General features: G+C 37.5%; 1 protein-coding gene across 1 annotated transcript in view; it reads right to left on the bottom strand.

Annotated features, from left to right (window-relative positions):
- The window catches only part of COL25A1 (collagen type XXV alpha 1 chain), a 783,871-nt gene that overhangs the window by 246,835 nt on the left and 514,774 nt on the right, over positions 1-22,262 (bottom strand). Inside the window, exons 6-7 of the mRNA XM_007940758.2 lie at positions 20,320-20,346; positions 19,945-19,971 (exon numbers count right to left, since the gene is read on the bottom strand). Of these exons, the coding sequence (XP_007938949.2) occupies positions 19,945-19,971; positions 20,320-20,346 (54 nt within the window). The remainder of the gene's footprint in view (positions 1-19,944; positions 19,972-20,319; positions 20,347-22,262) is intronic.

Below are 22,262 nucleotides of genomic sequence, written 5' to 3'. Positions count from 1 at the left end.
GAAGGAAGGTTGGGCAATCTACTTCTGTAGTGATACCACCTCAGAAACCCAAGGAGGGGTCGCTATGAGTCGGGTCCGACTCGACGGCACATAACAACAACAACAACATGTGGAGAGCTCCAGTGGTGTAGTGCCTAAGGCATTTGACTGCTAACCAGAAGGCTGGTGGTTCAAACCCACTGGCCACTCCTCGGAAGGAAGATTGGGCGATCTACTTATGTAGAGATACCCTCAGAAACCCAAGGAGGGGTCACTATGAGTTAGAACTGACTTGAAGGCAGTGAGTTTGCGTATACATATATGTATATAAACACACATCTATACATATATATGTACATATATATGTATATGTATATGTACATATATATGTATCTACCACTTGTCTGTTAGTTTGCTGTACTGTTGTGACTTGTGTGTTGCTGTGAAGCTGGAGGCTATGCCACTGGTATTTCGAGCACCAGAAGGGTAATCCATGGTGGGCAGGTTTCAGTGGAGCTTCCTGACTAAGACACACTGGGAAGAAGGACGGGACCATCCACTGGCCATCATGACCAGTGAAAACCTTATGAATAACAGTGAAGCATTGTCTGATATATTACTGTAAAACTTAATGAATAATCTTGAAACATTGTCCAATATAATGCCGGAAGATGAGCCCCTCAGGTTGGAAGGTACTCAAAATATGACTGGGGAAGAGATACCCCTTCAAAGTAGGATGGACCTTAATGGTGTGGATAGAGTAACATTTTGGGGGCCTTCATTTGCTGATGGGGCACAACTCAAAATGAGAAGAAACAGTGGCAAACATTCATTAATAATCAGAACATGTAATGCACAAAGTATGAATTTAGGAAAATTGGAAGTTTTCAATAATGAAATGGGATGCATAAAAACCAATATCCTAAGCATTAGTGAGTTGAAATGGACTGGTTTTGGCCATTTTGCATCAGACAATCATAAGATCTACTGGGCCAGAAATGACAAATTGAAGAGGAATATTGTATTTATCATCAAAAAGAATATTTCAATATCTATCCTGAAATATAATGCTGTCAGTAATAGGACAATACCCATATACATATAAGGTAGACCAGTTAATACAACTATTATTCAAATTTACAAACCAACCATCAAAGCAAACGATGAGGAAATTGAAGATTTTTATCTATTTCTACATGCTGAAATTGACTAAACATGCAATCAAGTTGTATCGGTAGTTACTGGTTACTGGAATGTGAAAGCTGGAAACAAACAAGAAGTATTGGTAGTTGAAAAATATGACCTTGGGTGATTGATATAAATGATGCCAAAGATTGTATGATAGAATTTTGCAAGACCAATGACTTATTCATTGCAAATACTTTTTTCAACAACATAAGCAGTGACTATACACATGGACCTCACCAGATGGAGAGAGTGTTTCACTGCTATTCACAAAGTTTTAACTGACTAGCTCTTTGAGAAGTGGATGGCCCTTTTCTTCTTCCAAGTCTGTCTTACTCTGGAAGTTCTGCTGAAACCTGTCTACCATGGGTGACCCTGCTGGTATTTGAAATACTGATGGCATAGCCTCCAGCCTCACAGCTTTACAGCACCTAACAACAACAATATGGAAAGAGGTGATGAAGAGGCTCAATATCATCAGCCAAAACAAAGCCAGGAGCTGACTGTGGAACAGACCATCAATTACTCATACAAAAGCTCAAGTTGATTCTAAAGAAAATTCAAACAAGCCCACAAGAGCCAAAATATGACCTTGATTATATCCCACCTGAATATAAAGACCATCTGAAAAACATATATGATGCATTGAACACCAGTGGCCAAAGATCAGATGAGTTGTAGGAGGACATCAAGGACATCATGCATGAAGAAAGCAAGAGGTCATTAAAAAGACAGGAAAGGAAGATAAGATCAAAAAGGGGTGTCAGAAGAGACTCTGAAACTTGTTCTTGAATGCACAGTTGCTAAAGTGAAAGGAAGAAATGTTGAAATCAAAGAGTTGAACAGAAGATTTCAAAGGGCAGCTCAAGAAGACAAAATAAAGTATTATAATGAAATGTGCAAAGACCTAGAATGAGAAAAACAAAAGGGAAAACATGCTCAACATTTCCTAAACTGAAAGAAGTGAAAAAAAAAAAAAAAAAAATCAAGCCTTGAATTGCAACACTTAAGGGTTCTACGGGCAAAATATTGAATGATGCAAGAAACCTCAAAAGACAATGGAAGAAATATAGAATCACTGTACCAAAAAGAAATAGTCAACGTTCAACCATTTCAGGAGGTAGCATATGATCAAGAGCCAATGGTATTGAAGGAAGAAGTCCAAGCTCCACTGAAGGAACTGGAAAAAAAAAAAAAAAAAAGACTCCAGGAACTGACAGAATACCCACTGAGATGTTTCAACAAACGGATGCAGTGCTGGAAGCAGTTACTCATTTAGGCAGAAAATTTGGAAAACATGTATCTGGCCAATCAACTGGAAGAGATCAATATTTGTGCCCATTCCAAACAAAGATGATCCAACAGAATGCAGAAGTTATAGAACAATATCATTAATATCACACACAAGTAAAATTTTGTAGAAGATAATTCAAAAACATTTGCAGTAGTATATTGACAGAGAACTTCCAGAAATGCAAGCTGGATTCAGAAGAGAATATAGAACATGGGATATCATTGCTGATGTCAGATGGATCTTGGCTGAAAGCAAAGACTATCAGAAAGATGTTTACCCATGTTTTATTGATTATGCAAAGAGATTCAACTGTGTGGATCATAATAAATTATGGGTAACATTGAGAAGAATGGGAATTCCAGAACACTTAATTGTGCCCATGAGGACCCTATACATAGATCAAGAAGCTGTCATTAGAAAAGAACAATGGAATACTGCATGGTTTAAAATCAGGAAGGCCATATGTCAGGACTGTATCCTTTCACCATACTTATTCAATCCGTATGCTGAGCAAATAATCTGAGAAGCTGGACTATATGAAGGGGAACACAGCATAGATATGTATAATACACACACACACACACACACATATGAATAATCTAAAACCTTTTGTTTCACTCAGTTTTAAGAAAAATATGAAATGGTGCACATTAGTCTGAAAAGATGCATGTCCACAGGTATAAGTCATATAAAAAGGTAAAAATAAGAATGTTACTGTTATTTAAGTAATGATTACAAAAGTGTGGAAGGAGCTCTGGTGGCATAGTGTCTAAGGCATTTGATTGCTAACCAGAAGGTTGGTGGTTCAAATCCACCAGCCACTCCGCAGAAGGAAGACTGGGCAATCTACTTCCGTAAAGATTTACTGCCTTGAAAACTCAAAGGCGGTCACTATGAGTTGGAATTGAATGATGGCAGTGAGGTTTTTTTTTTGGTTTTTACAAGTGTGGAGAAATGAATTTTCACTTTTCTCCATAAGATGAAACACAGTACTTAAATATGAAGGCCACTACATTAAAAAGACTAAAAGTAAATCCAATGACCATTCAAACTGGTTAACATCTATGGTAGTTAAGGTTATGTGTCAACTTGGCTGGGCCTGGTTGAGTGGCTGGACAGCTGGATGTAGTATTCCCCATGATGAGACTGGTAATCAACTCCATGGTGGAATCTATTGGAGAGCAGAATAGCTGCCTTAGGGATGTGGTCACAAGAAGACAGCTTTGAGAAAGGTCTCTGAGCTTTTTGGCACTACTGGACCCTGCATGTAGCTAAGTCTTCATTCAGCACCCTACCATGTTTCTTGCCAATCTTGGGACTGCCTCTGGCTTGCCATGTTGTTTGGCAATCTTGGGACTGTGCCATTTTATTTGTCAGCCTTGGGTCTGTCAGCCTCAGCAGCCAGCAGCTGCTAAGTGAAGAGATGCCTCCATCTCCATTGGGCTGGGGGCAAGAGGCAGAGCTGAAGCCCAATGCAGAGGGGCCTTCACCCAGCTCCTGGAGTTTGGCACTTTGAACTCGGACTTCTGGCCTCCTGAACAGTAAGAAAATAAACTTCTGTTTGTTCAAGCCATCCATTTGAAGCATTTCTGTTAGAGTAGCGCTAAAACAAAAAAACCCCACAAAAACAAAAAAAAAACCTCACTGTTGTTGAGTCGGTTTTGACTCATAGTAACCCCTCCTTGGGTGTCCAAGGCAGTATCTCCATGAAAGTAGATTGCCCAGTCTTCCTTCTGAGGAGTGGTTGGGGGTTTCAACCACCAGCCTTCTGGTTAGCAGTCAAATGCCTTAGGCACTACACCACCAGAGCTAGCACTATCTCTGACTTGCTTGTCAGAGAAGGAATTTAGGATTGGATATTAGTTTTATTTGCATATATTTATGGGCATTTATAGAATTTCCAATTAAGTGTTCAAATCTCAGTCTTTTTGCTGTTGTGTTGCTATTAAAATTTTTTTTAGTATGAGTTGTGCAAAATGTTCTTTCTTACTTCCAAATATCTTATATAAAACTTTATACAAGTATAAACTAGATATATTTAATAAGGATATAAGGATAGATTTACTTACATATAATCTTTTACATTGGATAAAAATGCATATCTTTAACAGAGTCATTTTTCCCTAACCTTTCCTAATATACCTCTTGTTCATTATCTCATCTGATGAGCCCAGCTATTTAACTTGTATTTGTGAGGTATAATTTCTAACACTGAATTCCAAGGGAAAAATTGTCTACACATCAACAACAATTATTTGCAAAAGTAATTTATTTTTAAAATTGACCCACATTAGGCCAAATTTACAAATGTTCATTCAACTCAAGATAATAACTGTTAGTAGATTGAAGAAGTATGGCAGAGAACACTCAAAAGGGAACTTTGATTATAAAATATAACAAAAAAGTTGGTGAATCAAACTTGCTGTTTACATGCCAACTTCTGCTGAATCTGGAAAGTGTTAAAATAATTTTCTCAGAATTTCTTTCTTCACATTGTGTTATATCAGTTTCCTTCTCACAGGCACTACATTTGGTACCAAATGAGGAGTGTGTTCATTAAGGCTAAAGAGAAAGTCAAAGGTTAAGTAAATAAGAACATCAAATTAATATCCAGTCCTAAATGTTTTAGCAGAGCCAAAGAATCTGTTTAATCATTCAAGTCAATAAAGGTTAAGATAATAAAATAAACTTTGAAATGCTTTTCTTTTCTGGAACTTAATCTATCCTGCCGAAGATGTTTTTAAGATGCTATCAGTTTTGCGTTGTCCCAGCTGCTAAGAAATTTTACTTGAATACACTGTGAGGGAAAAAGAATTTTATGAAAAATAGGTAAGCAGAGTTCCTGGGTGGCTTATTGAAACTGTGAGAGCCCAGGACTCATTTAAAACCAGATGTCAGTTGATGATGTTGAAACTAATAACTACTAAATCTCTTATTTATCAGGGTTCTGTATTACTGGGCCAGGTGTTGGAAGCCAACTGATTAGATGAAGATGAATATGTAGTCAAAAGACAGTTTCATGACATTTTTTCATCTTATTGCCTAAATTTCATTAATAAGTTGCCACTTTTCAGAATATAGTGTCCTAATTTTTAAAATTATTAAACATTGTAAGAGTTTTGCTAATTTTTAAGGCTATGTTTTGAAGTTACTTGTAGAGAGACAAGGGATACGAGCCATCAACATCAAAACCTTGGATATCACAGTGATTCCCAGAGTTGTGGTTCATGATGAGGGCAGAGGCTCTTATGAACCAGGGACACAAAAAGTCCTCTTTAAAAAGGAAGAAAGATAGCAATGGAACTTGTGGGTACACATGACAATGAGAAATGCCTTAAAAGTCTCTAGACATTGCAGTTGGTATTTGAATTTTGGCTACTGATCAAGTAATGTAATTCAATCTTTTGCAGTGACTGACTCAAAATAAAAGCAGAAACAACAAAATACCTTGTAGTACATGTAAAGACAGTATTATGAATGGCAGAAAACAGACTCCATTCATCTGATTATCCTAAAAAAACAAAACAAACAAAAAACACTAACAGTGAATATACCAGAATATGGATATTATACAGTTTTCATATTGGAACCATTTAGCTGAGAAGTAAAACTACATTATAGCAAGTTAATTGAGATATGAGCTATTAACATCATGTCCCTTGGATGGGGGTAAAGATTACCATGATCACTTATGCTCCTTATAAAGAGCTTCTAGCATATTACTATGTGGCACTGATTCATGAATTCATTTGATTTTTGGAGGATTGATAGAGCATGGGTTGTAAAGACTAAGTCTAACCTGATTGTAAAGGAAATAGATACATCTATTTGTGTTGTGTCTCCAGTTTCTTCAAACTTATTTACAGAGGCATGAAATCTTAAAGTTCAAAAGGACCTGTTATAGATTGAATTGTGTGCCCCCAAAAAGATATGCTGAATCCTAACCCCTGGTACTTATAAACATGATCTTATTTGGAAATAGGTTGTATGAAGATGCTATCAGTTAACACGAGGTCATACTGGAGTAGTTGTTGTTATTGTTGTTATGTGCCATCGAGTCAGACCTGACTCATAGTGACCCCTCTTTGGGTTTCCGAGGCAGTATCACTATGGAAGTAGATTGCCCCATCTTCCTTCCGAGGAGTGGCTGGTGGGTTTGAACCGCCAGCCTTCTGGTTAGCAGTCAAGTGCCTTAGGCACTATGCTACCAGAGCTCCTATACTGGAGTAGAGCGGGCCTTAATCCAATCTGGGTGGTGTGCTGAGAAAAAAGACACAGAGAGACAGAGGAAAGTCAGGAGTGAAGATACCTCTGTAAGCCAACGACTGCCTGGGGCTACCAGATTTGGGAGACACAAGAATCTTCCCCTAGAGATTTTAGAACTGCCCTGTTTGACATGTTGACTTATACTTCTACACTGCAGAATTGAGACAATAAACTTCTGTTATAAGCCACTCAGTTTGTGATATTTTGTAATGGAAGCCCTTAAGAAACCAAGACAGGGGCCTGTTAGCCATGTGGAAAGCACAAATGATTACATGCTTGATCACAACCAAAAAGCTGGCAGTTCAAACTCACCCAGAAGTACCTCAGAACAAAGGCCTCGTGATCTACTTCTGATAGATCACAGCCTGAACAACCATACTGAGCAGTGTTACTCTGCACACATGGGGTTACCATGAGTCAGAATTGATTTGATAGCAACTGGCTATTAGCCAGAGCCCTGGTGGTGCAGTTGTTAAAACATTTGGCTGCTAACCAAAAGGTCGGTGGTTCAAATCCACCAGCTGGTTGGCAGGAGAAAGAAGAGGCAATCTACTTTCATAAAAGGTTTATAGCCTTGGAAAATTTATAGAACGGTTCTACTATGTCCTATAGCACCACTGTGAGTTGGGATTGACTTGATGGCAGTGGGTTTGTTTGTTTGCTAACATGGTTTTATTATTAGCCATGTGGAGCCAGCTTAGCAGGTGGAAGGAGAGCAGCTAGTCTCCATTGGTCTAGAAGGTCTGGACTTTTCTAGGAATTTGAGTTTTGTTCTATATTTTTCTCACATTCTATCCAGGACCTTCTATCGTGTCCCTGGTGAGAATGGTCAGTAGCACTAGCCAAGAACCATCTAGTTCTGATGTGAGGTTAGAAGACGCTGTGGTTCATGAGGGCTATTATTTCTGTGGACTAGCTTCTTCTTTGAGCCTTAGATCTCCTTCACTCTCTTTTTCTCAATATGAATAGAGACTAATAGTTATATCTTCGAAGCTCTTCTCAAGCTTTTAAGAACCCGGGTGTACCCACTAAACTAAGATATAGAACATTATCTTTGTGAACTCTGTTAGGCCAATTGACTAAGTTGTCCCCTGATACTATGATTCTGAGCCTTTTAACCCTGTAAACCAATCCTGTGAGTCATTTGGATATGTTTAGGAAGCCTCCATAACTGTGCCCCCTATGTGGTTTGTTATGTATGTGGATATATATGCAGCACACACAAATGTGTACATATGTATATCTACAGACATACCTCTGGAATATTCCTTGGAAGCGAGAATGGCCAGACTTCATCTCATCTACTTTGGCTATGTTGTCAGAAGGAACCAGTCCCGGGGAAGGATGTCATGCTTGGTAAAGAGGAGGGTCAATGAAAAAGGGGAAGCCCCTCAACGAGATGGAATGACACAATTGTTGTAGCAATAGGCTCATGTACAGCAGGAGTTGTGAGGCTGGCACAGGACTTGGCAGTGTTTTGTTCTGCAGTGCATGGGTCGCTATGAGTCAGAGATGACTTGGTAGGACCTAACAACAACAACAGATATACCTAAGGAGCTCTGGTGCCGCAGTGCTTAAAGGTCAGTGGTTTGAAACCATCAGTTGCTCTGCAATAGAAAGATGAGGAAGTCTGCTTCCATAAAGATATACAGCCTTGGAAACCCTATGAGTCAGTTTTTCTCTGTCCCATAGAGTCACCATAAATTGGAATTGACTTAATGGCAGTGGGTTTTTGGTTTGACTGATATACCCATTGTTTTGGTTACTTCTTGTGCCACTCTAATAGACGTATACCACAAATGGGTGCCTTGAACAAATAGGAGTTTATTCTCTTAGTTTTGGAAGCTAGAAGTCTGTGTTCAAAGTGCCAGGCTTTAAGGGCTGGGTGAAAGCCCCTTAACCTTAGGCTTCAGCTCTGCCTTTTGTTCCCTGCCCACTGAAGTTGGAGGCTTTTCTCACTAAGGCAGCTGTTGGCTGCTGAGGCTGATAAACCTAAGGTTGACAAGTAAAAAGGCACAGTTCCAATATTACCAAACCATATGGCAGGCCACTGATTCAAGTCCATTAAGAGTCCTAAGACTGGCAGACCACATGGCAGGCTGCTGAACAACAACTTGACTACATGCAGGATTCAAGTGTGCCAAAATCTGCAGACCATTCCCAAAGCTTCTCTTTATATACTAAAAGCAGACCACATTCCTAAAGCAGCTACTCAGCTGCTCATGGCAGATTCTACCATGGAGTTGATTACTACTCTTATCATAGGCAATAACTACAATCAACTGCTGGCCAGTTGGCACAAAACCTTAACTACCACACATATACATGTATGTGCATTTACTAGAATATACCTTCCTATACACATGTATGCATCCATATCTACCTACGTTGTTGTTAGGTGTCACTGAGTCAGTTCTGACTCATAGTGACCCCATGCATAAAAAATAAAGCACTTCCCAGTCCTGGTCCATCCTCACAATCATTGCTGTGCTTGAGTCCATTGTTGCAGCCACCATGTCAGTACATATTTCCTCTTTTTCACTTACCTTTTACTTTACCAAACATGATGTTCTTCCCCAAGGACTGGTCCCTCCTGATAATGTGTCTAAAATACTGAGGTAAAATCTCACCATCCTTACTTCTAAGGAGCATTCTGGTTGTATTTCTCCCAAGACAGATTTGTTCATTTCTTCTGGCAGTCCATGCTATATGCAATATTCTTACCAGCACATAATTCAAATGCATCAATTCTTTTTTTGTTCTTCCTTATGCATCATCCAGCTTTTGCATGCATATAAGGTAACTGAAAATACCATGACTTGGGTTAGGTCTACCTTAGTCCTCAAAGTGACAGCTTTGCTTTTTAACACTTTAAAGAGATCTTTTGCAGCAGACTTACCCACTGTAACATACTGTTTGATTTCTTGACTGTTACTTCCATGGGTGTTGATTGTGGATCCAAGTAAAATGAAATCCTTGACAACATCAGTATTTTCTCCATTTATAATGATGCTGTTTATTCGTTCAGTTTTGAGGATTTTTGTTTCCTTTATGTTGAGCTGCAAGCCATACTGCAGGCTGCAGTCTTTGATATTCATCAGTTGTTGTTGTTAGGTGCCATCAAGTCGTCTCCAACACATAGTGACCCTATGCGTGACAGAACAAAACACTGCCCAGTCCCGCACCAGCTCCATGATCCTTGCTATACTTGAGCCCATTGCCGCTGCCACTGTATCAATCCATCTCATTGAGGGCCTTCCCCTTTTTCATCAGCCCTCCAGCTTACCAGGCATGACATCGTTCTCCAGGGAATGGTTCCTTCTGTCAACATGACCAAAGTAGGTGAGACGAAGTCTGGCCATTCTCGCTTCCAAGGATCATTCTGGCTGGACTTCTTCCAGGACAGATCTGTTAGTTCTTTTAGCAGTCCATGGTACTTTCAACATTCTTCACAAGCAACACAACTCAAAAACATCAACTCTTCTTCAATCTTCCTTATTCACTGTCCAGCTTTTTCACACATATGAGACGACTGAAATTACCATGGCTTGTGTCAGGCGTACGCCTAGTCTTCAAGGAGACATCTTTGCTCTTCAGCACTTGAAAGAGGTCTTTTGCAGCTGATTTGCCCAATGCTATACGTCATCTGAAGTCCCTAACTGCTGCTTCCATTGGTATAGATTGTAGAACCAAGCAATGTGAAGTCTTTGACAACTTCAAACTTTTCTCCATTTACTGTGATGCTGCTTATAGGTCCAGTTGTGAAGATTTTTGTCTTCTTTATATTGAGATGTAATCCATACTGCAGACTGTAGTCTTCAATCTTCATCAGTAAGTGCTTCAAGTCATCTTCACTTTCAGCAAAGTTGTGTCATCAGTGTATTGCAGGTTAATGATTCTTCCTCCAATCTTGATTCCATGTTCCTCTTCATATAGTCCAGCTTCTTGGATTATTTGCTCAGTATACTGATTGAACAAGTATGGTGAAAAGATAGAACCCTGATGCACTTCCTTCTTGATTTTAAACCATGCATTGTCCCCTTGTTTTGTCTGAACAACAGCCTCCTGGTCTAGGTACAGGTTCCTCATGAGTACAATTAAGTGTTCTGGAATTCCCATTCTTTTCAATATTACCCATAATTTGTTATGATCCCCAAAATCCAATGATTTCTCATAGTCAATAAAATACAAACATCTTTCTGGTATTCTTTCATTTGAGCCAAAATCCATCTGACATCAGCTATGATATTCTTCATTCCACATCCTCTTCTGAATCTAGTTTGCATTTCTGGAAGTTCTCTGTCAATATACTGCTGCAACCGTTTTTGAATTATCTTCATTAGATTTTACTTGCATGAGATATTAATGATACTGTTCAATGATTTCCACATTCTGTGGGATCACCTTTCTTTGGAATGAGTACAAATATGGATCATTTTCAGTCAGTTGGCCAGGTAGCCGTTTTCCAAATCTCTTGGCATAAGTGAGTGAGTGTTTCCAGAGGGGCATCTGTTTGTTGAAACATCTCAGTGGGTATTCCATCAATTCCTGGAGCCTTGTTCTTTGCCAATTCCTTCAGTACAACTTCAATTTCTTCCTTCAGTACCATTGGTTCTTATCACATGCCACCTCCTGAAATGAATAAACATCGACCTGTTCTTTTTGGAACAGCGATTGTGTATTCCTTCCATCTTCTTTTTATGCTTCCTGCATCATTCAATATTTTGCCCATAATATCTTTCAATATTGCAATTTGATGCTTACCTTTTTACCTCAGTTCTTTCAGCTTGAGGAACACTGAGCGTGTTCTTCCCTTTTGGTTTTCTAACTCCAGGTCTTTGCACATTTCATTATAGTAATTGGCTTTGTCTGCTCGAGCTGCTCTTTGAAATCTTCTGTTCAGATCTTTTATCTTGTCATTTCTTCCATTTGATTTAGCTACTCTTCACTCAAGAGAAACTTTCAGAGTCTCTTCTGACATCCATTTTGGTCTTTTCTTCCTTTCTCATCTTTTTAATGACCTCTTGCTTTCTTCATGGATGATGTTCTTGATGTCATCCCACAATTCTTCTGGTTTTTGGTCATTGGTGTTCAATGCATCAAATCTATTCTTTAGATGGTCTCTAAATTCAGGAAGGATATATTCAAGGCCACATTTTTGCTCTAATGGTCTTGTTTTAATTGTCTTCAACTTCAAGTTGAACTTGCATATGAGTAGTTGATGGTCTGTTCCACAATCAGCTCCTGGCCTGGTTTTGGCTGAAGATATTAAGCTTTTCCATCACCTCTTGCCACAGATGTAGTCATTCTGATTTCTGTGCACTCCATCTGGTGAAGTATAGCTGTCGTTTGTGTTGTTGTTGAAAAAGGGTATTTGGAATAAATAAGTCATTGATCTTGCAAAATTCTATTATGCAATCTCTAGTGTTATTTCTGTCACCAAGGTCAAATTTTCCAACTACCAGTGATTCTTCTTTGTTTCCAACTTTTGCATTCCAGTAACCAGTGATAATCAACACATCTCGATTGATTGCATGTTCAATCAATTTCAGACTGCAGAAGTTGATAAAAATCTTCAATTTCCTCATCTTTGGCATTGGTAGTTGGTGCATAAATTTGAATAGTAGTAGTATTAAGCCATCTTCCTTGTAAGCATATCGATATTATCCTATCACTGATAGCATTGTACTTCAAGACATCTTGAAACATCCTTTGTGATGATGAATGCCATTCCATTCCTCTTCAAACTGTCATTTCAGGCATAGTAGATCATATGGTTGTCTGATTCAAACTGGCCAAAACCAGTCCATTTCAGCTCACTAATGCCTAGGATATCAATCTTTGTGTTCTATTTAATTTTTGACAACTTCCAATTTTTCTAGTTTCATACTTCATATATTCCATGTTCTGATTATTAATGAATGTTTGCAGCTGTTTCTCCTCAATTTGAGTTGTGCCATGTCAGCAAATGGAGGTCCCAAAAGCTTTACTTTATTCATATTATTAAGGTTGGTTCCACTCTGATGACGCAACTCTTTCCCAGTTGTATTTTGAGTGCCTTCCGACCTAAGAGGCTCTCTTCCTGCACTGTATTGGACAATATTTCCAAGCTATTCATAAAGTTGCCCAGTAAAGTATCAGACAGTGTTTCTCTGCTATTCATAAGGTTTTCTGGCTAACTCTTTGAGAAGTGGATGGCCTCTTCCTTCTTCCTAGTCCATTTCAGTCTGCAAGTTGTGTTGAATCTTGTGCACCATTTGCAACCCTGCTGGCATTTGAAACACAAGTGGCACAGCCTCAAGCCTCACAGCAACATGCAAGCCACCAAAATACAATGACCTGATATACAAGTTCGTCTCCCTTAGCTGTTCATCAGTAAGTGCTGCAAATTCTCTTCACTTTCAGAAACCACATACATAATTTTTTTGGTGGTTGTTACCACTGTTGCAAAATTGTATATGTTATAGCATTTACTGAAATTATTCCTTTTTCTCACATACTTCTTCATTTCTGTATTTACCTTCATCCAGTCGTGCCACTTCACCCATATTTGGAATTACCTTTCCTATCACCAAAAGTAACAATTGTGTACTATCTAGGTGATATTCCATCCTCTCCCTCCCATCTCTGGTAACCACCAAAGAATACTACTTTCTGTGTGCATATCTAATCTTGACATTTTATAATATTGAGGCCATATTGTTTGTCTTCTGTGATTGACTTATTTCACTCAGCACAACATCCTCCAGATTTAGCCATGTTGTAAGATGTTTCACAGACTCATCATTATTCTTTATAGTTGCATAATTTTCTTTTGTATTCATGTACCACAATTTGTTTATCCATTCATCCAGTGATGGGCCCTTAGGTTGTTTCATCTTTCTGCTATTGTGAATAATGCTGCAATGAACATAGATGTGCATATGTCTATTTGTGTCACTGTTCTCAGATCTCTGGGATATATGCCTAGGAGTGAGACTGCTGGATTATAAGGTATTTCTATTTCTAGCTTTTTGAGAAACTGCAATACTGTTTTCCATAGTGGTTTTACCTTGAGTTCTTATGTGGATAATTCATACATTATTGTATTTAATTCTTATAATAACCATAGAGATAGACAGTGGTAGAGAAACAATTTGATCCCTGTCCAGCCTGACTCCAGTCCACATGCACAATCATTTCGTTCCATATTATATCCTTTTTTATTCCTTACTTTTCTTCTCTGTTTACCTATCTTCCTGAACTAGTAATGTTTATAGATGACATGTGCTACTCAATTAGAAAGGCATTCAGCAAGTTGTAAGACTTTAAGCAGTCACAAATTATTATTATTATGTGGTTAGGAAAATAAAGGAAACCTTCAATGAGATAGCTTGACATAAAAGCCATAACAATGGACTCAAACATACCAACAATCATGATGATAGTACAGGACTAGGCAACGTTTCATTCTGTTGTACATAAGGTCATCATGAGTTGCAGCTGACTCAATAGCAACTAACAACAACATGATAATGTAAGATGTTATGTTCTAACTCAAGTCTCATTCAGTCCAGGAATCACCCTACAACAGGTCACTGATCTGTGCTTGAATTCATGATAAAGTCATAGCCTCAACACTTTGTAATACAAAGCTTGTTGTTGTTGTTAGGTGCAGTGGTGTTAATTTAGAGTCTTTGTGACCCCATATGACAGAGTAAAACTGTCTCATGGGGTTATCTAGGCTGTAATATTTACAGGAGCAGATTATCAGGTCTTTCCGCCATGGAGCCTTTGGTGGGTTTCAACTGACAACATCTTGGTTAGCAGCCAAACAACTGTGCCATCAGGGTTTCAATAAACACAAAGCTAGGAGGGATGAAGAAAATCAAGCATGAGCATGGTGACTGACAGCACAGATATATATAAAGCACCATCCTGACCATACAGACCAGAGGCCTAACTGCTGTAATGTAACATTTGACTGCAAAAAACAATTGAAGATTCATGCCAAATCTATAATGACATGTTCTCAAGAATCAAGGAGGGAAGTAAAATTCTAATGTCAAGATGTATTCATCCATGGAAATTTAACATTCAGTGCCTCCTAGAATAAAACCAAATGATATTTATGGATGTTATATTGTGCCTAAAATTGTAGGCTCAAAATTGGCTCAATGTATACTGATAGAAAGTGAATGCCAACAAAGCTCACTTTCTTCTGCATTAAGTCATATGCCATCAACAGTATTCAAAGATAGTCAACTTTACTACCATTTACTCTTTAACCTTTTGAAATGTAACTTCTGCTCTTACTACTGTAACAAAATCCACTTTTGATATCCCATGATCTAAAAGTTCTTTATAGGCCTCATCCTTGTGGCTTTCTTTGCAATGAAAACATTCTGTCAGTCACCCTCAATCATATTAAAGTAGCTCTTCCTTTGGCTTTCAAACATTTCAGTGTCCTGGTTCTATCCTTACATATTTTTCTCTGTTCTATTTGCCTAAAAGACAGATATTTCTAAGGTATCCATCCTAGGCTGGATCTCCCCTCACTCTCTCACCCAGTATCTTATTTTCTCCTGTAGTTTCAACTTTCACTTTGTTACAGTTCAGCTATGCAAGGGTTAACTCCAGTTTTGACACAGTCTTGGGATTCTAGTCATGTGATTCCAACTGCTTGCTAAACTATTCCAATGTGATGTTTTACCAAGATCATAATTTCAACATAACTAAAATTAAACTTATTATTATTTATCCTCCCAATTTTCCTCTGACCAATGTTATAAGGCATCAAGCCAAGAAAGTAGCCTGATTTTTGTCTTTTCTCTCACCTTCAGACCTCACATCAAATTAGCTCCAACCACTGTTGAATTTTCACTTCAGTATCTTTCAATTCTATTCCCTGACTGCACTTTTGAACTTAATTTGGTCACAGATTCTAGATGTAAATCCGATACAGATCAGATCCATATTCCACCTTCTGCTTTAAGACTTCTCTCCCTCAATGTCTGACAAGTGTCACAAATGCTGTCCCTGTTTGTCTGCTCAGGTTTTTGCTTGCCTCTTGTGGCAAACCTTGTTGGTGAGATGACCCAAAACTCCTTTGTAAAACCATTCTCCTTGGTTCCCTTCCAGCTTTGAGATTATGTGACACAGTCTAGCCAGTGAGAAATAAACAGAAGTCTGCTGTGAAATTCCTGAGGAAGATTTTGTTTTCTTGATCCAGACTCTTCTTCTTTTATACTTCCTGCTGATATATCTGTGATAGCTGGACCTGCATCAGCCTTTTTGCAATCATGAGGGAAGGATAAATAGATTCACAGAGATTTTCATACTCATTATGTGAGAAAAGCTCATGCCTTAGTCCCCATAGGAAATAGAACTTTAGGCCCTTTCCCTGGATGACTGGAATAGTTTCCTAATGTACTTAGTCACCCTCTTCCAGTCTCTCACAATTCTAATCTGTAACAAATATTACCAACAAATAGATTTTCATAAAGATCATTTGGTAATGATTTCAACTAGTCAGATGGCAACATACATCAAATGAGGAACTCAAAAATATCGACTGGCTCCTGGTTATCATACTAGGTATTCAAAATGTTTCATGATAATATACCATTATAATTAAAATTTTTACACTTTATTTGATATAATTTTTCTACACATAACCTATTTTTGTGGCAAATGGAATATCATTTTCCCTAAAATGAATTCTGACATTTCCTACTTGTATAATTTTTCTCCATTTCCTCTTCCTAAAATATCTTTTTCTTTACCTCACCTTCTAAAGTTTACCCTTTATCAAGTCTTAGTTTAAGTGTCCCCTCTTCCACTAAATACACTTAAAATAAAAGGGTGCTCACTTTTCAAATATCTCCTTATATGGCTTTTTAAGGCATATAACATACCAATCATTTAAAGTGCTTATTCAGGTGCCCATGACATTATCAGCTCCTTGAAAATAATAATGATATAGTAATATTTTATTCATACATTCAACAAGACTGACAGGTCCTTGCTTTCATGGAGCATATTTTCTAAAAGGTGTATGTTTTACCAATAATAAGAAGTAAATGTAAGACAAAATAGGATAATTTCAGATTTAGATGATATGGTAAGGGAAGTACTCAAGGCAGTGACATTTGAGATGGAATCTCAGTAATAAGAAAAGCCTAATCAAAAAGTTTTTTGTTTTTGAATCATAAGAACATCCGAAGAGGCCAAAAAGTCCCGAGTTGAGTGTGAGCACAGCACATATGATGAACACATGGAGGCCAGTGTGGCTGGAGTATAACAGGTGGAGGAGAAGACTAGTGTAAGATGAGGTTATAGAGGTGGGCAAGGGCCAGATCATGAAGGTTCACAGAGGCCAAGAAAGGCAGTTTGGATTTCATCCTAAAGTTTTAAACAGGAGAGTAACATGAGCTAATTTACAATGTAAAATGATCTCTCTGTCTGCTATGCAGATAATAGATTATTCAGGGTCAAGAGTGGAAGCTGGAAGACTGATTAGAAGACTACCCCAGAAATCAAGAACATGAGATGATAGCACCTTGAATTAAATGGAAGAAGAAGAAACAGGAAGAATGGATAGATTTGTAGTCTCTATAGTACTAGGCACAGCATCTTGCACATGGTAGATACTCAATGTATATTGTTAAATATATGTCTGAGTGTTTAAAAATAATTTCACATTCTTAATTTCTATATTCAAATTTTTCCTGCTTTACTTTATATATCATGGCTTAACATATACCTGTTTGAGGAGCCAAAAAGAAGTAAGGATAAATTCAAGCAAACAGCAGAGGTTCCATAAAGAGAAGTCATCTAACAAAGAACTGAGATGATGAAGTTTGAAGGGCCATAGTGTTAATTAAGAGAAGAAACAAGTCACTAGACACAAAAGGTGAAAAAATGCAACTCAAAATCATTAAGATAGATGAATATGGAAAGAACATTCAAATACAAACATCTACATTTTAAAATAGAGAATCTCCAGTCAGCATCAGCTGGAACAGTGTGCCTGAACAGAGGATGGGGATAAACTTGATTTTCATTAAATTTAGGACTTTTCTAGCGCTAGGATAATTTTGATTTTTCTGCAAATATAATACCTTCATTAGCATCCTTGTTGTTATGTGCAGTCGAGTAGGACTTGACTCACAGTGACCCCTCCTTGGGTTTCTGAGGTGGTATCACTACAGAAGTAGATTGCCCAACCTTCCTTCCGAGGAGTGGCTGGTTACTATTACTAAAATCTTACTATCTTGATATGATAATTTTCTAGTAAGTGTTCAATATGATCTTACTACAAAATACTGTTTATAATATTCTAAGACCACTGAATGTGACCTGCTTTGTTTCTAAATTAGGAATTCTGGAAGACAGCCAATTCAATGGGATCTCATTCTCCTTCCCAAATATTTCCCAGGAGAATTAGATTCTTACCCGAGAAAATTCATCCTGCATAATGAATTCAATCCAAATTCCTTCAATACAAAGCAAAGTCCAGGAGAAAATGGGATCAATTTTTGCCACCTACCACCTAAAATGCTAAGTGGCCCCTGGATTGTGTGAAATTTGGCCTTAGTCAGTGTGAAAACTGGTTGAAATCTGTATGAAAGGTAGTCTGGGTTTGTCCAAGTAGTTCATGAACTTTGGCCAAACTTTTAAGGAACCTGGTCCAAATCTTGGTTTGTAAGGCAACATGAAACCAGGTGAATTTCACATGGTTTCAGGTTTCATTCTTGAAAAAAAAATTGGCCTAGCTTTATAATCAATCATCACTCTTTGGAATGATGAAAGCCAACACACCTTTTTGAAAATGAGGACTGCCTGAATACTGATGACAGTTAAGCTGTGAACCACCCCTTATGCTTCCTTTGCCAAGAGAAGATTTCTCAGAATGTAAACTGTTTTCCTCTTACCTGGAAAAGGGCAAATTGAGTGATTTTGATACTGTGTGTAGAAAGAAATAGTCCTCAACAGATGGAGATGTGCCATGTGAAATAAACACCACATATACAGCAAATGGCTATATTCCAATCATTTCAGGTTATTAGAGTTTCATTCCATTCATATCCATGACACTAGATTGCATGTTTAATGCCCTTGACTATTAAGATGAGTTCTTAACTAGAAGCTAGTCATCAGCTAGAATAAGTGCCATGTGAAATGAAATAAATGCTCTGAGGCACAATCATTATTTCTACATTAAGAAATAGCTGAAAAACAGAAGGGAAAGTAAATCATAGCATTAGTTTTATCTGGTTTAGGAAACACAAAGTGATAATAAGGCTATAAACCTTTCAAATTTGCATCAGCTGCATCTTTTGCAATAAAATCTCCACTGCAATATAAATGAACTCAATAATTAACTAAGCATTGTATTTTATAGAAAGAGCTACATAATTTCTGTTTTTAACCTGTAAGTTTTAAATGTGCTTTCCCACTGTACAGAAAAAAAAAAGACTCTCAAGCAAATACTCGCTTTTGTGCATAGTGACATGAGAAAATTGAGAGGTATGTCTGAACGGAGTCACTACATCATTGGAACAGTATGTCTGAACATTTGGGTAATAAGGCACAGATGTGAAACAGAGGACTTGGCACTACCAAGGTAACAAAAAAGCATTCACCATTGTGTTACAATGGTTAAAAGAGCCACATTTGAGAAGGATAAAGAACATCCCTGCTCCTTGGAATGTTAACGTGTATTAAAATTTTTGTCTGCTAAAAAATCTATTTAAAAAATTCAGATAAGGATTACTCAAACTTATGATGAAAAATAAGAAATATAAAACATGTTAATATTTTCATAATCTATAATAAAACATACTTATGCAATAGCACATGAAGTTTAACTCCAGAAAATGGCCAAATTCCATAGCAAGCCACGTGGTCTCTATATTGCAAAACAATGCATGCAACTCTGAAGGCTCCAAAAGCCGTTGGAAAGGTGGCTGTTGTTGACTTTTAGAATTGATTCTGGCTCCTTAATCAGTAGGCCTAATTATTGTAGCATGTTCCATGTATAGGCATCAAGTTAAGCAACACAATAAGATATGCACATTAGTTGTTATTAAGACTTTTTCACTAACAAGTGGTGTGGTATTTCTGCCAGCCATTACTAAACCATACAACACAAAGGCAGTTATGAAGCAGGTGCCTTCAATCAATGAGTTTGGAACTGAAAACAATTTTCTCCCCAGAACAGGAAAAGTACAACTTACCCGAGGTCCTTGGTCACCTTGTTCTCCCTGCAGAGTAGGAAGATAAGATGATAGCTTTAGCGCAAAGTCTATATGTGATGTTCATTTTTAACAGATCACAATATAGTGTAAACAAAAACAAGCCAAATTGACTGCCCTTGAGTCAATTCCAACTCATAGCTATTCCCTTTGGGTTTCTGAGGTAGTAAATCTTTACAGAAGCAGAGTGCCCAGTCTTCCTTCCACCGAGTGGCTGGTGGGTTTGAACTGCCAACCTTCCGGCTAGCAGTCAAATACCTTAGGCATTATGCCACCAGACCTCCCTATAATATAATGTAGGTCATGCCAATATGAATTTCCACTAATGTAGTTTGTTTCTCTTACAATTTTTCTTACCTTATCACCTTTTGGACCAGGAGGGCCCTGGAAAAAGAAATAGAAAAAGAAAAAAAAAATTAGTAAAATAATCATCATACCTTGAATAGATCAGCTAGTGCCATAAGATTCATGTAAAAATCATAGAGATAGCTCTCCCAATGAGGTTTATCGAAAAGTTTTGGGCTCTAAACAATAATTGTAAATATGATATATTTACAGAAGTGGTAATTATGGTAAATAAGTAAATACACACACACACACACACACACACACAGAAAAGTACATGTTACAAGTATTCCAAAAAACAAACCAAACCAAACTGCCGGAGTCTGATTTAACTCACAACATCCCCTCCTTGGCTTTCCTAGGCGGTATCACTACAAAAGTACATTGCCCAACCTGCCTTCTGAGGAGTGGCTGGTAGGTTTGAACCACCAGCCTTCTGGTTAGCAGTCCAATGCTTTAGGCACTACACCACAAGAGTCCCCTGTTACAAGTAGATAATATGCCAAATACATTTTTGCAAACTAAGCACATCTATTCAAGTAGGACTCCGCTAAAGACACAATAGTGTCAGCAACACGTTTTGAAGCCTATTTTGACATTTTGCCAACACTCATAGCCACTATCTTAATCTCTGACAGCACAAGTTAGTTTGCCTATTTTTGTATTTTATAAATGGAATCGGACAGTATGTACCTGGCTTCTTTTGTTCAGTATGTGTAATTTTTACCTGTAATTTTCTGTGTAGTTGTATATTGTTCATCATTCTTACTGCTTTATAATATTCCATTGTGTAAAATACACCATAATTTATTTATTCATCATACTGTTACTGGCCATTTTTATTCCCCAGAGTTTCTAGATTTTAGCTATTACAAATATTGCTACTTTGAACATTCTACATTTCATTTGGTTAAAAAAAAAAAGATGTATGAATTTCTGTTGAGTATATCCCTAGGAGTGAAATTGTTAGGTTATAAATTTATATGTATTTAGCTTTAGTAGATTCTGAATAGTTTTCCAAAGTGGTCATAAAAATTTATACTCCCATCTGTAGAACATGAGAATTTCAGTTCCCCCATATCATCACCAATTTTTACTTTTTCATTATAGACATTCAAGTTGGTATCTAGGAGCTTCACGTTTTAGTTTTAAACGGTATTTTCCTATGATTAATTAAAACATTTATTAGTCATGTTGACATTCTTTTTCATGTAGCATTCTGTTGACATCTTTTGCCTTTTTTCTATTGAACTGTCCTACTGATTTGTATGAATACTTTACCTATTTTATGTTATGCTTTACACATATGCATATAAATTTTGACATTTATTTATCTATCTATCGAGAGACTGATTGGTATTCTTTATATATTCTGGATATGAGTCTTTCATAAAGGTGTAATTATTGCAAATATCTGTAAATCTTTATGGAAGCAGATTGTCTCTTTCCCTCCTGTGGAGCAACTGGTGGGTTTAAACTGACTACCTTTTGGTTAGCAGTCCAATGCCTTAACCAGAGTGCCACTAGAAGTTCTTAATTTTAGTATAACTTGATTCATCATTTTTTCTCCTTAGAGTTGTACCTTTGTGCATCCTTAAAAAAAATCTTTGCCTAATCTAAACTCATAAAAGGCTGTTCTTTGCTTATTATGAAAAAAATAAACTTTATTTATTTTTTAAAATGATTTCTTTAAAAAATATTTTAATTTGTTGTTGTTGTTGAGAATATACACAGCAAAACATACACAAATTCTCCAGCTCCTACCTGTACACGTTGTTGTTGTTGTTAAGTGCCGTCGAGTCGTTTCCGACTCATAGTGACCCCATGCACAGCAGAACGAAACACTGCCCAATCCCGCACCAGCCCCACAATCCCAGCTATACTTGATCCCATCATCGCAGCCACTGTATCAATCCATCTTGTTGAAGGCCTCCCCCTCTTTCGTTGACCCTCCA

Source organism: Orycteropus afer, unplaced genomic scaffold (genome assembly GCF_000298275.1).
Source record: "Orycteropus afer afer isolate SDZICR_OR568_19922 unplaced genomic scaffold, OryAfe1.0 scaffold00071, whole genome shotgun sequence".
NCBI lineage: Eukaryota > Metazoa > Chordata > Mammalia > Tubulidentata > Orycteropodidae > Orycteropus > Orycteropus afer.
The sequence above is the reverse complement of the archived record's forward strand: the minus strand, read 5'-3'. Positions and strand labels throughout refer to the sequence as shown.